This window comes from Ascidiella aspersa, chromosome 8, assembly GCF_963924565.1.
Source record: "Ascidiella aspersa chromosome 8, kaAscAspe10.2, whole genome shotgun sequence".
Lineage (NCBI taxonomy): Eukaryota > Metazoa > Chordata > Ascidiacea > Phlebobranchia > Ascidiidae > Ascidiella > Ascidiella aspersa.
In genome coordinates this window covers 8067352-8084216 of record NC_139454.1, presented here as the reverse complement: position 1 = coordinate 8084216, position 16865 = coordinate 8067352, and the positions used below count along the sequence as shown (strand labels likewise).

At 42.5% G+C, this 16865-nt stretch overlaps 1 protein-coding gene across 1 annotated transcript in view; it reads right to left on the bottom strand.

The window, feature by feature from the left end:
* LOC146135631 (FRAS1-related extracellular matrix protein 2-like) overlaps positions 1-16865 on the bottom strand; it is a 128954-nt gene that overhangs the window by 66436 nt on the left and 45653 nt on the right. Inside the window, exons 17-19 of the mRNA XM_083395983.1 lie at positions 14908-15114; positions 13903-14421; positions 6693-6782 (exon numbers count right to left, since the gene is read on the bottom strand). Coding sequence (XP_083252109.1) covers positions 6693-6782; positions 13903-14421; positions 14908-15114 — 816 coding nt within the window. The remainder of the gene's footprint in view (positions 1-6692; positions 6783-13902; positions 14422-14907; positions 15115-16865) is intronic.

Sequence of the window (16865 nt, the reverse complement as noted above, 5' to 3'; positions counted from 1 at the left end):
AACAAAGGGGCCCGAGGGGTGTGAATGGGCAAATACACGACGCCGGAGTGCCGGCCAAATGCGTCGGGTCTGTCAGTTTGGCGGATTCGCGGCGGTGGTAATCTGTTAATCCAGACGACGATTATGCCTTTCCATCACCATTTGGCCGATTCCCGGGCGCCGCTCGAGATTCGAAGACAAACAGAAAGTCTTGAAACGTGAAATGATCCAACACGAAATCAAGTCTATGAGGATCATTTAAAGACAGCGACCGTGGAGAGAAATGAGGCTTAGCTCAGTGTCAAACACTGTTTCTTTTTTCTTGAAAATCGGCTCTTACACATCTTTTTTAAGTTAAACGGATTATGAGCTTTAAACTAACGACCGCTGCCCTTGTGAAGCTTTTTTTTCGGCCATGAAAAAGTTTCGAAAAAACTCCTAATTCGGTGTCAAATTTGACATCGCGTGGGAAAAAATCCGGCGTAGGGCCGATCGTAAACAAGAGAACAAACTCGGACTTGGAGTTGTAAAAGTCGGCGTCGCAACCCGATCGAATAAACGTTCGTCGGAGTGTCTCGAATCTTCCGTAAAAGCGGGACTGCTTGGGCTGCTGTAGTCAGATGGAGAGGCGGAATTATGACGGATCGTGAGGCAAGGGGCGGGTAATGGGCGTCACCGCAAGACGAGCATTGTGGCTTCCTATATAGGCAAGCTTTTTTGACCCATGTGCGGTCGCGCTATTAAACCTGTTGAGCCTATCCAATGCCTTTTACCACCTCTTTAACACTTATTCCAAAACGGAACACGGCACGAAAATGGAAAGCTTCGCATTTCGCGCCGGCCGTCAAAACTGTAGTCGAAAAACGTGCGAAAGATTTTGCAAAAAGGAGCCAGACGCTCTTTGTAAACTGGCCCGACCGCGCTTGGATATCTCATGTCTCAGTCGTGGGATATTGCTGGGCGATTACGTCATCATTTTAATGGCGTCGCAGCCGGCGGGTGCGCTCGCACGCTGTTCACAATACAAAATTTGAAAATATACAAATGATCTGTGCATTAAGCACTATATGAAATTCCCAATCTATAAAGTTAAGTGGCATTTAGATCAAACTGTCGCTCTTGTATAGACGCTATAGTTTATTTTCGCCCTTCTTTCCATTATGTTTATAAAAAAAATTAAAAAAAATACCTTTCACAATGTTTCTCTGTTTTAATTTTCTTAGGAAGGTTCGCGCTTTGTTACCATCAAAATGTTTTGAAACTTATCGTTTTAAATTAGCTTAAATAATTGTAATTGTTTGGAAAAGTATACAGATGCAAATAGTTGTTCGGTGCAACATGAATTGTCTTGAGTGACATGCGCTGACATTGAAAGGCAGCCGTGACCTGCTTTTTTGAGGTTACTTTTTAAAAGTTATAATATCTAACAGCGAACTTCATTTAGGGATCAATAGCAGTAAATGTACTGAGTAAAACAAGACAGCTTGAGCAACTAGATGAACGCAAAACACACTGCTTCAATGAATGGTTAGTTTCATCAAGGCGCCATTGGTCGCGTAGTAAGGGTTCAGTGTTGCAGAAATAGCGTTCATCGAGGGCGTGGTTCTGTTAAAGTTACGCGATAAAAGCGCTTTCGTGTCGGTTCAGATTTCGGTTTGAGTCACGGCCAAGGACCAGCTGTGGTTGTTGTACGTGGGTCATGTCCAACATGTGTAACAGCCGGACGCTGAAAAGTGCCGAACATTCGTAGGCCGGAAAATTTACGTTTGATGTCTCTTTGCCATAGGCGACCATTGAATTCTGCCAAAACTTACCCGGCTAAACTCGCAATACCACTAGTCGGAAAATACTTTACACCCAAATCGGCCCTAAATCATAAAAAGGTGGATAAATCGGCGAAATGGGGGTGAAAAACATATCTGGCCAATATTTTGTGCAAACTTACGCGCAATACCTATAACAATGTTGCAACCAAACCATAACCGTTAACGTTATGTTTAGACCCAAATCGGCCATGAACATCAGCATGAGTGAAAATCAGCGACAAAGCTGAAAACAAGTTCGAAACAATAATTTTCAGCGCAATTTCAAGTTTCTCGCGGCCTCTCAAGTTGTAAAAATGCGTTTCGGCGAATCTTATCGTGGAATTCGTGTTCTCGTATTTGCTCGTCGGGCGGTGACAACTTAACCGAACATCCGTTTCGCGCCGAAAGCGTGGGAACGGACGCCGAGCCCGGAATGGCCTTGTAATGACGTCACCCTTTTGATGCTACCTAATGTTTTGCTCAACGGAATTTGTTAATTTTCTTCGTAAAGTGTTATGGCAACAAATCAGGTTAGTGTTCGTTTAAAATACTCCTTTAGGCTTCTGTTAGGACCGAAATATGGTTTTAGGGCAACATTTGGTTTTAAAACGTTTTTGGAACAGAGGTTGAATTTAAGTGATGATTAAGTGAGAATATTTTCTTGCGTTTGGTGCTTGATGAAAATGAGCTCCCATGTTATTTGGCGACAATTTTACTGGATTGTCGCAGGCATAGCTCTCTAGTTTAATCAATACAAGTTTTTCTCGGTCAAAGCCAATGACATGACGCGAAAGCTCTGTGTAAAAAGTTTGGGGAAAATGAACGCCTAATAAAATAGTATAAAAATATTTTTTTTGCCTCTGCGTAAGTTCCACTGGAGGTTAAGTTCCTAATCTCCTATTCAAACGCGCGTACAACGAAATATATGAAGTTTTAAGCTACTTTGACGATATTATTTTCTATAAAGCACGCACAAAATTGAAAAACGTTGCCCCAAAGACGTATTTTAAGATTTTTCAAACTTTTTTTTGTTTAATTTTTTCTATAAAACTCCTAGAAAAGTAAAAAGCAGCCTACACATGAAACGAACTTAACAAGACTCCCGAAAAAAAAAGAAGCGTCAACGGCAGAATGTGTGGCGTATATACCGCGGGGAGTCAAAATCGAATCAAAGACGAAAGGGAAGAATACGTCATGCCACGCCTTCACCGTTTGATGGTTGGCGCCCGGCAGCTAACCACAGCGGAACACACACAAACCTCACATGTGTGCGCTATAAGCGTCGCTAATACACGTCCGGAGCTCTTAGAAATGGCCAAAGGCGCAATAATCTCTTGACAAACGGTAGTGAGGGTTAACATCCGTTTTTGTGGCGCGAAGCTTTCATGGACAAATAGCGGATTTTCTCTGGAACACAATACACGTTTTTTTTTAGAAATTTTAATAAAAATACTAAAGCCATTATACTCGAAATTTTGCTGTTCACAAACGTTTCGACAATACCTCATGCTATCATCAGTGTAAAAAGTGTAAATTCGTATAAGAAAAAGGCCAATGTTCGTATGCTAAAGAAGGTTCGTTTATAGTCTAAGCGGCTAAAACGTCATGTTATTTTCAGGCACGACAATTTAGTGGTTGTTTTTTATGGCCACAGCAAAATGAGCTATTTGTTCGCGTTGATGATTAGGTCCATTGTTTTGGAAGTGGTAAAGAAGCCGCTTTTTTGCCGACATTGATAGAGTATTTTTTTATTCCATGGCAAGAATGGTAAGTTATTTAGTTCTCATTGCAAAACAAATGGTTTTTATCCCAATAGAAATATTAACGTGATGGTGCGGCCAAAATAAAGTAATGTTTTTTTCAGCCGTACAAATAGAAGGCCGTTTTCTCGATTTAACGCACATGGCCGTCGCTTTTAGACGAACACGTGTCGCCTCGGGCCATTCGGGGTTCGCCGAGAGTTTAAACCGCTATTTGCGGGACTCTACCTCATTTTTTATTCGCGTATCGCGCCTGCGATTACGTCACAAAGGCCTTGCGCGCGCGGTTTGGCGCAAGAGCGATCATCGAGTAAAGCCAATTTCTTGTTTGGTCGCGCATTTAGGTTTCAGTTTCCGCTCTGTCAGAGTATTTGGGATTTGGGTGAAAAAACGACGTTTCTCCGATATGGGGGCCTCAAAAATGCAAAACCCGGATTATGCGGAATTTTTGGAAAGCCCCAAGATCATTTTCAATCATCACGGTTTAGAGCAGTGATCCTCAACGTTTTATGGCTTACGGCACCCCTCAAAATAATAAATAGATTTTTGGCACCCCTACTGGAACTTTCGTAGAGTGTTTACTGTAATGTCACTAAAAATGGAACTGGAACAACATAATCAATTTAAAACATGTAGGAAAATGTCATTCGATATAATGGTCTCTAATTGCACACAAATAGTTGTATCAAGAAGCTTACCAATTGAGCAAAAATCAGATTCTTAACAATTTTGAAATACCGGCAACCCTTGAGCATTAGAAATGGCCGATCAGGGCGTCGTAGTTGAGAACCACCGGTTTAGAGCGATGTTCTATAGTCCCTGGCAAGTTCAGATGATAAATATCTTACTTTGTGATTACATGCCAGAAGAGTTTTAAGATGATTTGCTTTCAACAAAAAAGTGACTTTTAACGATTCGAGTGCACGAGCAGAAGTGCGGAGTCACGGTGCACTAAACAAGAAACCTGGGTAGATTTTAATTTTAAACGGTGAATTTTTTTGCAAGGCGATGCTGAAAACTTGTATCAAAACCTAGATGGGTTTTTTTAACCAGGGGTGCAATTGTTCTTCTAAGGGGGTGCGGGGATGCTCAATAGTGACAGAAAATGTATTACTAAAGTTTGTAATTTATTTCTTTGCTCAGTTAATTGTAAAAATAACTCACATTTTGGTATTGTGTTACTATGTTATAAGTTACTTAAGTAAAACTAAAATTACAATGGTTTTGTGAATTAAGCAACTCTAGAAGAGATGCGAGAATTGGTTGGTGATTCAAAAGGGGTGCAAAACCTGTAGGTGAAAAAAATTTGACATGCCATAACTGAACTATTAAAGTTTGCAATTTATGCAGTTTTCGCGCTTGTTCTTTGCATTTTCAGTGTGAAAACACGTTCTTTCGACGAGGCGGCAAAAGTCAAAGGCTCGTGGGTGCCTTTACGACAGAAGCGCTACAAGGCATATTTTCAACTCCCGCGGTATTGCATATACACATCATCCTTTCTTGCTGGCTCCACAAAAAAGCGGCGACGACAAATTTAGCGAGGCGACAGCTACAAAGACAAATTGCACAGGGCCGCACAAAAGCGCTTAGCCGCCCTGCCGCTTTCGATAATCCGTCAACGCCAAGCGCAGCGCTCCGCAACAAAACAGAGCGCATTACGCCAAGGGCCGCCATCCATTCGCATACCTCGCTCCGCTTAAATATCGGACGCGCGACTTTATCTGAGGGTCGCATCTTGCGGGCAAACGAGAATACACACATTCCGCGAGGTTCGGATCAGTTGAATGTGTTTATATAGTGTTGAGATTTCGTTTTATTCCGCTTTTTGTGAGCGAGCGCCGGTTCGCTGCGCCCTAGGGGGCGTGTCTCTTGGGCTTTAGCCTGTCTTGGATTTTTACAAAATAAGCGTTTCATTTTTACTCCAGAAACGCGAAATAGTCAACGAGGTCTTCTACAGAAATTACAAAATAAAAAAAGCTACAGAATTCGTTGGTAGCCGCACGGACAGGGTACGGATAAACCACTAAAAAATAAACGACTCTAGATATTCAGAAAACTGACGTACAATGACAAAAATTGCACGGTCATGTCTGAGTGTTCTCGCGTGTGCAGCAGACCCGGATAAGACGGCTCGTGCGGACCCGGATTACCAACGTCATCCTCATTCCAGTTGAGTCAAAACGTGGCGCATGAACCGGCATCGTCCAACGTCAGAAAATCAATCAGCAATGGCTTATCACGCGCGAGTACAATGCGCAGACCCTTTCAGACGGCCAGTAGCGGCTAGGACAGGTCGTCCGGCGCCCAGGCAAGCGATAAGGACAACCCAGGGCCACGCAAAACACATTTGATCGCATGGCTTTGTTTCTTATCTTTCCATACCTCTCGTCGGGCGCAAAGCTAATGGGCTACCGTCGCTCGCCCTTTCGCAGCTAATTGCCCCGAAAAATGAGACAAAGTGGTGATATTGTCGAACTGTTTGTCGCTGGGCCGTCGACGAAGCACTGTCGGCTTCTAACCTGATTAAACAGTGAACTTCGCCGCCGTTTTGAAGAAAAAACAACGACGGCTTCTGTGCGTGTTTGACTTTGCGACCCGCTAATGGTCGGCGAGCGTTTTAATTGAAAGGCAGATTGGGGCAATGGAGATAAGCCCGGGAAAAACGTGCTTGCCTTGTAAGAATGTTCTTGACGGGTATTGGGCTGAGCTAAATTAAATATGACTTTAAATGTCACCTCGCGCGCTAAAAACACGCTTAGGAGCAGACCTATAGAGACAAAACCGATAACATAGTCGCCGTTTGAATCTATCAGGAGCAAAGCATGGGCTTATATGGGTCACCATAATTGTTAGAACGTTTCTGGTAGAGTATAGGATTGAGCTAAGTCAAATATTAATTCAAAATATCACCTCGTTTGCTATAACACGCCTAGGAGCAGACCTATACACACAAAGCCGATAACATAGTTGCCGTATGAACTTGAGGGGAGTAAAATATTGGCCTAGTTTATTGCACAACTATAATATTATATGGGTCACTAGAGCCACAACACAAAGTCCAGGCCTCCAATTTACAATGTTTCTCATAGTCTGCTGTCTATGTGTCGTGAATGTAAGCGACACTTTCTGCGCAACACGCGACACTTACCTTGATCCTCGACCGTGAAGACGAATCTGTCGCTTGTCGCGTTGGTGCCGTTGTGCAGGATGTAGAAGATCGTCATGTTGTCGATGTCGCCTGGAAAATCACGTAAAGCGTCATTAGATTTTTACCCTGCAGCGAATTGCCATAAGACGTGGGACATGATGTAGAAACAAAAATTAATATAGAATAAAATTAAGATGCAAATGACAAAGTTGGCACAATTACGATTAACAATCTTAAAATGTGTACGCTAACTTAAAATACAGATGACAAAGTTGGTACACTTAAGATTAACAATATTAAAATGTGTACGTTTTGCAGATGTGTGGATTGCCTAAAAGGTAGCGGAGATTTATGGCATTTAGGGCTTTTAAGTGGAGCCATATCTGGACGTTATATACGATAAGAATCAAAGTATAAATGATACTTTGACCTGATGAAGCAGGGTTGTGCGAAAGCTTGTTGAGAATTCAATACAATTTGTCGTTATATAGTTCCACCTGATTCCTCTATTTTAAATTAGACAAATGCGGTAATTTACCAAGATTGGGATAAGAGTATGTTACGTTTAGGTACAAGATATCTTGTCTGACTTAATTTCACACAATGTCTGCACTGTCTGGTCAAAATGATCGAGCAACGGCAATCGTTTTAAACCTAAACGAACATAATAGTGTTTACTCATGCTGATGCATTGATTTGTGCATGAGTACCCTTACAAAGCGCTTAGCTTTATCGCTCCAAAATGTTTGTGCGTAATCAGACCATTTCTTTAGCGGTTTTCTTCGGGCTTGGCGTAATCGGTAAACTTGCGATTTTTGACGAAGTGGCAACATTTTGCAAATGACCAGGTTTAGACAGCAACATTTTGTTGATCCAAATACCATTAGGGGCGATTTGGCTGTCTCTGCCCTGACAGTGTACCGCCCTGGGTTGAGAGACGTAATCACAAAAAACTTATCGTTTTGGCTCGTTTCGGTTCGATTTAGGGCGGCTTTGCGGCCTATCTGTGACGGAAACGCGGCAAAGCGAATTAGCCGATTCGCGGTGCATTTACATGGATGCCAGCGGCGCCAAATCGTCTGCGGGTCGCCGCGGCTATTAGACGAGGCGATTGCATCGACTTGTAAATTGCATGGTTGACGTTGCTTTACACCACTTGCAAACAATTGTGACGTATAATGCACGAAATATAGCAGAGAGACAGTCGGGGAGGATTCGGTAATCTTTTTGCTCGACTGCAAAGAGCTTGTGCTTGGTTGTTGAAAAATCCAGGCAATTATCTAATGATAGCGGGTGGGTGACCGTGCTAGAAAATTGAGGGCTGGAGAAAACGCAGCAACACGCTTGTAATAAATCGTTTTCAGAAAAAAAACTTCCATACTAAAACTACTGCAGTGCGTAAAATTACAGTCACTTTTGTCGCATATGGTTTTTATACGTATAGTGTTCGTCCGAAAATATATAGTTCACGCAATAACCTTATAAGTCAAGTACCACTGGGCCATTAGGCTACCAGCTGCAAAGTAGAAAAATATCTCAAAATACAAAACAATTTTGTTTTGCGTGTTCTCTTACGGCTTAGTTTTTAAAGATAAAGCAACTATGAGGCCCCTAAATTACAGACTTGCAAGTATTTCAAGTGAATTATCGGTCTTACCAAAAATAAAAATAGAGCTCGTTATAGTAACGCCGTCAAAGTGGTCTATGGGTGCCTTGTGAGGTAAACAAAAATTAGGTTAGGAACACTGCTTTAGACAACTGCCAACTCCCTGTGGGGTAATTGTAAGTTGTTGATGTTGTTATCTGCCTATATAATCAAGAAAAGTGTTCAAAGTACCCGCAAAAACAAACGGCAACCGTATATAAGCTCGCTTCGCCCACAGCGCCAATTGGATTAAGTGAACCGAGGGTCATCGTGACTGTTTGCTTATTTGCTTTACGTTGTCTTATCGAGCGGGCCATACGTGACCGCTAAGAAGGTTGAAAAAGTCTTGCTTTCTTTCGCGTTGCGTGCGAACCGAAGTAGGTTCACCTGAATTTTCTGTTTGCCGACAGCGGTCCAGATATGTGTGGTTACGTGGTGCAATGAATGCAGGAGCGACGTGCATTTTCGCATTTTTTCCCATACAATTGTTCGAAACTTAAGCTTCTGGTGCATGTAGCATTGTTTTTCGGCAAAAACTTTAAAAGTAGCGTTTTTGTAAAATTATTTCGGAAACGATTTATTTAAAGATGGTTCACTCCCGACTGGTTGTCAATGTTTATATTTGTAGAAAAAATTTCGATCAAAATACTTTTTACAAAAGTTTGTTTTATAAATTTAGGGTTACGGTTTGTCTCAGCGTTCATTAGATTGTAGATCGCATCGGTAATAACGCCTCGCACTTTTAGATTGTCGAACGTGCTGTGATAAACCTGACGCAACCCCAGGTTGAAGTTTGGCAATTTAATTAGGATTTTCAATAAAGCTAAATTGAACCTTGCTTACAATTCGTGATCTTATCTCTAAGAAAGCAAAAAAACGAAGCCCAACAAATCGAAAAGGTGGGGCTCGCAAGCTGCGTAAACCAAAGCCTCAAAAACTGCGACTGATGTGAGCGCTAATTTACAGGGAAGCTATAAATAGATCGGCTCCCTTATGCTGCGCTTAAACAAAGCGAAAACTTTTAAAGAGGGTTTATGAAAAAAAAGCCAGAAGCCTTATTTCTAGGGATGTCCGATACTTTTGGATAAAAATACAAAGGGTGGTATCGGTGCCGATCTGATATCATATGACGTCATTACAAGGCTCAAACAAGCAAAATAGATGAAATTTGAAATGTTCAAGGGTATTTATCGAGGTTATTAGGCAAAAGTTGGTTCAGCTTTAATAAGTTATAGTTGTTATCAGCCGTGAACATAATATTTTTAATCCATTTATGAGTTGGGTCGCAAATCAAGGCTGAAACCTCTAAATTTGGTATCGGATCGGCACCGATACCACCCTTGTATCGGACGAGTACGCTCCGTTCCTAAATTATCTGACATCACTATTTATTTCGCTGAGTAGTAAAATCGGCCGAATATGAGCGCCGCTCCAAAAAAACAAAAACGACAAAATAAAAGGTCTGGGCCCAAAAAACAGGCCGCACCAAAATAACACGACTGGCCAAAAACAAGCGAATCGGGCCCAAAATGGGACCTGGTCAAAAACGAGTGTCGTGCTAGAAAAAGGTCAAAAATGACGCCTCAAAAAACTTAAAAGAAAAAGGCAGCCCACTCCCGGTCAGCGCACGTAAAAGTCGTACGTAGATCGTCAGCAGCGGCACGCCATGCCTGTTTGAACGCGTCGCTCAGGTCAACAAGCGCCCGGCGGTATTGTCTCCGCCCGACCGACTGTGATTAAATAGCTCGAGACGCACGCGGGACTAGCGGTGGACAGAGGCCCCTGGGGGGAGAGAGGGGTCACTTCAAGTGGGTAAGCTGGTGTGCTGACCAACCGCTCGTTTTCTCGTGTTATTGCCGGTCGGTAATTTCGCGCGGTGTGGCGAGTCTCTGTAGAAGTTTGCTTGCCGAGAGTCAACATTATACGTTGAGCTGATCCGAGTACTAAAGGCTGTATCTTGAAACGGTGTGGAATTTATGTATATACTGGTCGAATTATGAAACTTTTGCGACACTAAGGGACAGTTATCGGCATTGGGCCAATAAAAAAGTTTATTTTTTTTTAAAACATGGCTGCTAAGATTTTTTCACATATATCATCTGGTTTTTCTACAAAATAGCAATACCCCTTTTTAACACTGTTAACAGTGGCAAAAACTCGCGCTTTGACATGTGTGGAATTAGAGCCGACCAACAGATAAAACACACACACAGAGTTTTTTATAGTTTGACACTTTTTGACAAGCCGCGTTAGTGGTCAAAAATAAAAATAAAATAATCTATGTGTTCTGATTTTTAATCTGCCACGATAACCAGTGTGTTACGTTCCAAACGCCAGACAAAATATTTCAAAATGAAGCGTGAAGAATTTTTCAAACCAACCACACGTAAACCTATACTTGTTTTAAACACCATTGTCCGTAACACAAAAACCGGTCCAAGTCACGTGGTCGTGATTCACCGCGCTACGTCACACAACGATGATGACCGCGCACTTTGTGGGCCCCGATTGTTCGGGGGTCGCGTCCCGGGCGCGCCAACACGCCTGGGGGGTGGTAGGGGGGTTGCGAAAACAAGAACGTGGGCGTGGGGGTTATTTACGTTTCTGCGGCGGGACGAGGTGCTGATAAACAGGGGCTAGGGCTAACGAGCGCCGACCCCGGGACAATTCTCTTCAGAGGACCGGCCGACAATGGACGGATGGGCCAGGTGTAGATGTTAAGCGTCTGTATTCGCCATTCTCTTAGAGTGTAGAGCAAGATCAACCTATAAAGCTGTTGCACTACACTATGTTGAGGTTGTTTTATGGCACTTTGTTTTAAACTTATCTAAACCTATCCTATTCTGTAAAGACGTGCATAACTTTTGCAGGTGTTTGTTAAATTTTAATATGAAATTCCCGTTTATTAAGTTACATTGGTTATGTGTTGTTCTGCATTAAAAATAGGTACAAAAATAAAACCACGAAAAAAAACTTTAGGTTTAGTAAAAATCGATTTGCACGTCTGCTGCGATCACTATGCACCTGTTTGCTTGAGTGAGATTCGAACCCGCGACCGGTGGTAAGCACGTATCATACTACAACTTGAAACTTCGCAAAAGCAAAGAAAAAACACCCGTATATAGGCGCTGCAGCGGTAAGATATATAAACATCAGTGAAGCAGCAGCACTATACATAGCAGCAAAACAAAAGACCGCAAAAGGTCGAACGGTTTCGCCAGCACCCGGGCTCGTCAGCGCATCTGTTTGTCGACAAACACAAGCTTCTCTCTGCAGAGAGGCGCATCAAAGGCCCGACGAGGTAGCTTGGTTCGACAGCAACGAGGTGAAAGTGGTTCTCAAGACAATCCCCCGACTAACTCGCGTCTGCCTTATGTTCACGTCGTTTTTACCCCTTCGCATTATAAGGCTACTGGTGCGGGTTTTCGGAATAGGTCTTTATGTCCGCTGGCAGAATAGAAAATGTCACGTATACATACACATTAGGGCGTCGGTCAGTTAAGGTTCGAGTCCTATTGGCCAACCATTGGCAGCTGTACCGTTGGTCAGTTGTTTAAATAACAGTCGTTGGTCAGTTTTGCTGTCATATGGCTAGATCGGGCGGTGTATTAAGCCATTTTAGTTGACCACTAGGAAAAATATAGTCAAGGTACTATCCACAATGATGTTTCAATGTTACGGTTTGAGTTGCTAAATTGCGGGCTTTTATTTAAATTTGAACAGGCGTGCACTTTGGTGAGCCATGAAGTTAAACCAGTCAATAATTGCGGCACGCGTTTTAATATTCGCTCAAATAACTTTACTTTTGAAAGTTTTATTGGTACACTGCTGTTTTACACAAACGAGTGAAGAAAGGTGTTCCAAAACACTACTATAAATGTATAAGTCGGACTTATTGTGTAGTTACTGTTTACGCTCTAGTTCTGATATTTGATATGCCCAGTTATCCCACAGCTCCGTAACCCTATCCTTACCACGCCTACCTTCGTAGCAGTTTGCCATGCTTGCCAGCAAAATAGGCAACGGGTGAAATGAATCATTTCAGTTTACTGGCGTTTCGCCTCTACATAACAAGGGGAACCTAACTGGCTTGACCCTCAACACAAAACACAGACACCCGGATTTTGGTGATTCATGTTTTTGTCTCAAAACATGTTCGATGTTCGTTTCTAGGCCCATTTAAAAAAAAAACATTTTTGTTACGGTTTGTTTTGGAATAAAAGTTTGTTTTGGAATAGACTTTGTCCACAGATTTTGCGATTTTAAACAAACGAAAACTCAATTTGTGTTAAGATATGAAATCAAGGGGCTGACAACTAATAGGTTTTCAACGATAGCGCTGTATTTGGCTTACTATTCCGGAGTTTTACAAGCAAATGGGCAAATCCAACCGATCTCAGTTTTAATTTCAGTTCGATTCACCCTTTCGGTCGACGGATGTATCAAAGCGCAATAGCCCATCGGATTTTCTGAGCTGATACAGCAAGCCAAACTAGGCTTACGGCGCATTAAAACGGTCTTCGAACAGCAAAAGGCGCATTACAACCAATATCGCGTTCAATGACAAATGAAAGCGCTTCGATTAAACGCTCAAAGCGTACAGCAAGGACATAAAAAGCCGCCAGGCATTAACGGATCAACACCGACCGGCGTCTTGGCCTCACCGGCTGCGACGGACGGCCGACATTTTGAGCGTGACGTCACACGAATGCCACATAAAAGGGGCTCAGGGCAGACGATCCTCAAGGGGCGCTGCAAGTTCGTCTGCGCATGCAATCGAATTAATCCCGGTTTGGCGGACGCGAGGGGTTCGTTTTGGGTCCCTTAAGGCTCAAACGAAGGCAAATGCGTGCATTGCGTCGCTAAGATTCAGCGGGCAAGCTTTGCGCAGCCTATAAAGCGAAGTTTATTGGCCTTCGCCTCAAACGACGTCAATGCGACTTCGTGTTAACCCTTATTGCAAAGTGCAACCAACTTTAGCGGCTAAAGTTGGTTGTACTTTGCAAAAAGGGTTAACACGTAAGCTGTAAGGTCATGATACCGTTTAGCACGAAATGATATGATAACATATTGGGATTTAAATTCAATTTACATCTTTAAATGTAATAAAACACCTTTAAAAATAAAGGTTGGAGGTTGTAGTAAGACGTAATAAGAATATCAAAGCCCATGCATAGGTAGGTATCATTTTGAACGTTTCGAATAACTCTTTATTCATTTTCAACATCGAAATGTTCAAAATGATACCTATACTTCTGTATAGACTTTGATATTCTTTTTATACCTTTAAATACGTTTTTCACCTTATGTAAAATTTCTAAACATCAAGCTTGTGTCGGATTTGACTTTCGGAAAAGTGTTAGACTTCAAACTATATAAGTTATATTTACACCATAGCTACAGAAGAGTATTAAATTATTCGCAATTGAAACTACAAATTCGAATTTAGAGGCCATACATATTGCTGAAAGTAGAGGAAGGTCGGGCCGGGATTCGAACCCCAAATCATCTAATTAAGCGCAAGCAAAATGTAAGACACAAGCACAAAATACAAACGCCACAAACCTTGCGTGAACGAGGTCAGTGGCCCTCCCTCGGTCGCCACGCTCACAACGCTGCCGTGTTGGGCCGGCTCGGTGATAACGTAACGCAGCCGGGTGACGTCAGAGTCGCGGTCGTCGGCGCGCAGCGTCTTCTTTGTAATACGGAATCCGCGATCCCCACTGGGCAACAAACCAAGCGACGGAGCACCCCTATTGACCAGCATCTGTGGAACTCCGTTGTCCACTGGAACGATCTCGATGTCCATTCGCTGCGGACGCTCAGTAGGGTGGACAGTGTTGGGGAAAACGTAGAAGTCCTCGTGAGTTCCATCGGTCACAGTGAAGGAAAATGAGTCGGCTGTTGTTTCGGAGGCGTCGTGCGCGTAGCTGACGCGATTTTCGTTCAAGTCTTCCATGCTGAAGTCGCGCACCCTTCGAGGCTCGCCGCCTTCCTCGTCCGAAGCGAGTAGGATCTTTCCGTGAACGGGGATTTGTGTGATGTGGAAGCGGAGTAGGGAGTCGACGGTGTCGCGGTCCTCCACTGCGCAAGATGTTAAGAGTTTTTTTTTAAGTACGCCGATAAAACCATCGCAAACTCATCGAATTTGTCGATCAATGATGTATGCAGGGCAGAACAAAAACTGGCCTCGTTAAAAAAACAGCTTAAAAGGGGCTGATCACAGTTATTATTAAACACATATGTGTGTATGTCTTTTATTAAAAAATGTGCATTTTAGTACAGTAAATCGTGTATGTAAGCCATCTCCCGTAGACACAAAATTGTTTAAGTAAAAAATCTTTCCGTAGTAACGCCAATTATTTTACCGCTCAACATAAACAGATTTGAAAAAAGGCTTAATTGAACGAACCGAAAAATCAGCAAAATCGATTTTCGTACCGGGAATCATATCTAATTAATCTCAATCCAATTTTCAAAGTCTGTTTTACCTGCTTTTATAGAGTATAGTCTAACAATATCACCAAAATAAAAAATATATTTTGCGCTCAAAAAATCCTAGTTCTTTACCTTTGAGTTCGAAAGGGCTGATAAGCTTGGTTGACCCCTCCTTGACCTTCAGGCCCACGATGGTGACCACCGGCTTCTTGTTGTCCACGTCTGAGATGGACACCCGGAAAGTCCGGTAGACCGGGTTGAACCCGTCGGTCACCTCGAACTCGAAGCTGTCCATCTTCACCTCGTCACTTCCAGTATGGACGTACTGGACCTTGTTACCTGGATACGACGGTGATGTAATTAGAGTGTTTGGTAGTGTGAAGGAGGTTTGGAATGAGTGGCCAAATCAAGTTGTATTTGTACCCTATTTTATACTTTGACTACACTTGGAATTTTTTTGTTGCCTGTGTTAAGATTTACAGTGAGTTTGCTGAAGCTCATTTTGGTGTAAGTGCTTTATGACTTAATGTGTAAGCATTCTATTAGCATAGAACTGAGATGCCTATTTTTATAAGGCAATATATGTATATTTTTGTCAACTTTATAAAAAATTATTTTATGCTTGTATACCTGTTTTTACTAACCAATCTAAATATAATATCGGTTAAATTAGACATCAATTTTAGTCAATGCTAAAATTGCACAAATCCTTATTATGTTTTAATTATTTCCTCATGTTCAAATTATTAAAGTAACTCAAGTATAACTGCTGTCTATATGTTTAAATGATATCTTGGCAACTAGTTTACGCCGGCATCCAAAATATAAAATAATCGTGTGGAGAACTGTATACCTTTGTGAATCTATTTACTTGAAATCTTACAAAGACAGCCGATCGTGTGATTCCCATGTAGCTAATAACATCAACGTTAAAACCCACTGTTGCGGAAAAATGGTCATTTTCGTATGGCATTAATAAATGATCCACGCGAGCGGGAATTTCAAAGTATAGCTAACAATGGGTGAATGGGCTCGACAATTTTTCGCACAGTTTTTCCAAGGGAACTTAATCGCCAAAGCGTCTCTGTCTCTCTCCCCTTAAGTGTCTCACATCAAACGACGATATATTAAAAAAGGCCCGAAACAGGACAGGGATCAAGAAAGCAGGTCGGCCAAGAATCACAACCCGAGAAAAAGTCCACTCGGCAACAGCGGGCGATTAAAACCGCAAAAAAATTCTACACTGACAAATGAGGAACGCGGCAATTCGGGCCTGACAAAAGATAATCTCGCATTTCCGTAAATGGCGGTCGGCCGGGTTTAGCAGCACTGCATATAGGGTTAAGGAAAATAACGAAGCACTAAAGCCGTGTGAATTTTCGAGTTTTCCTCGCTTATTGGCAACTGCCTGTCGATTTTTTAAATGATCGCATTTCAAGCTAAACGCTAGTTGTGGATTAGCTTTAAGTGCGTTTCACCCATTTAAGGGATACAAGGCGAATTTTGGTGAAATTATTTCGCTGGCAAGGTGACAATTTATAAAGCCGCTTTGAACCAACCAGATTAAATTTTTAACGCGTTTTTTGCGGGCGTTTTTCACGTTTTTCACTAGTTTGCGCTGCCGCTCAAAAATCACCCGGCGTCAGTTTTCCCACCATTAGCGTTGCGAAGCTGGCACGAAAGACGGAACGCAAAGAAAGAGTGGTCTTTCGAATTGGAAGTGTAAACCGTGGGCCATTATTACGAACTGCTGGCGGCAGACGCGCTGTCTGGGTGGGCAAACCGCAATGTTGGCGCAAGGATTAAAATCGCGACTCATCGCGCCTAATGTCCGTTTATCACTGGCGCGAGTTCGTAGCGACACAACAATAAGTAGGGGGAAACAGGCGCTCGCCCGTTGATTTAAATACAGTTATATGGGAGTCGACTATCGACACACGTCGTAAAAATTCGATAGCGCTAAAATAAGGGCGTTTTAAAGCTCGCAAACAACTGAATTGGGGTTAGTGTGTCTTAACCAACACCTAGCGCCCAATAGCTGTAAAGTGTACAGTGTACGCACCGCCGGGCATAGATTTTCAGGCAAACAT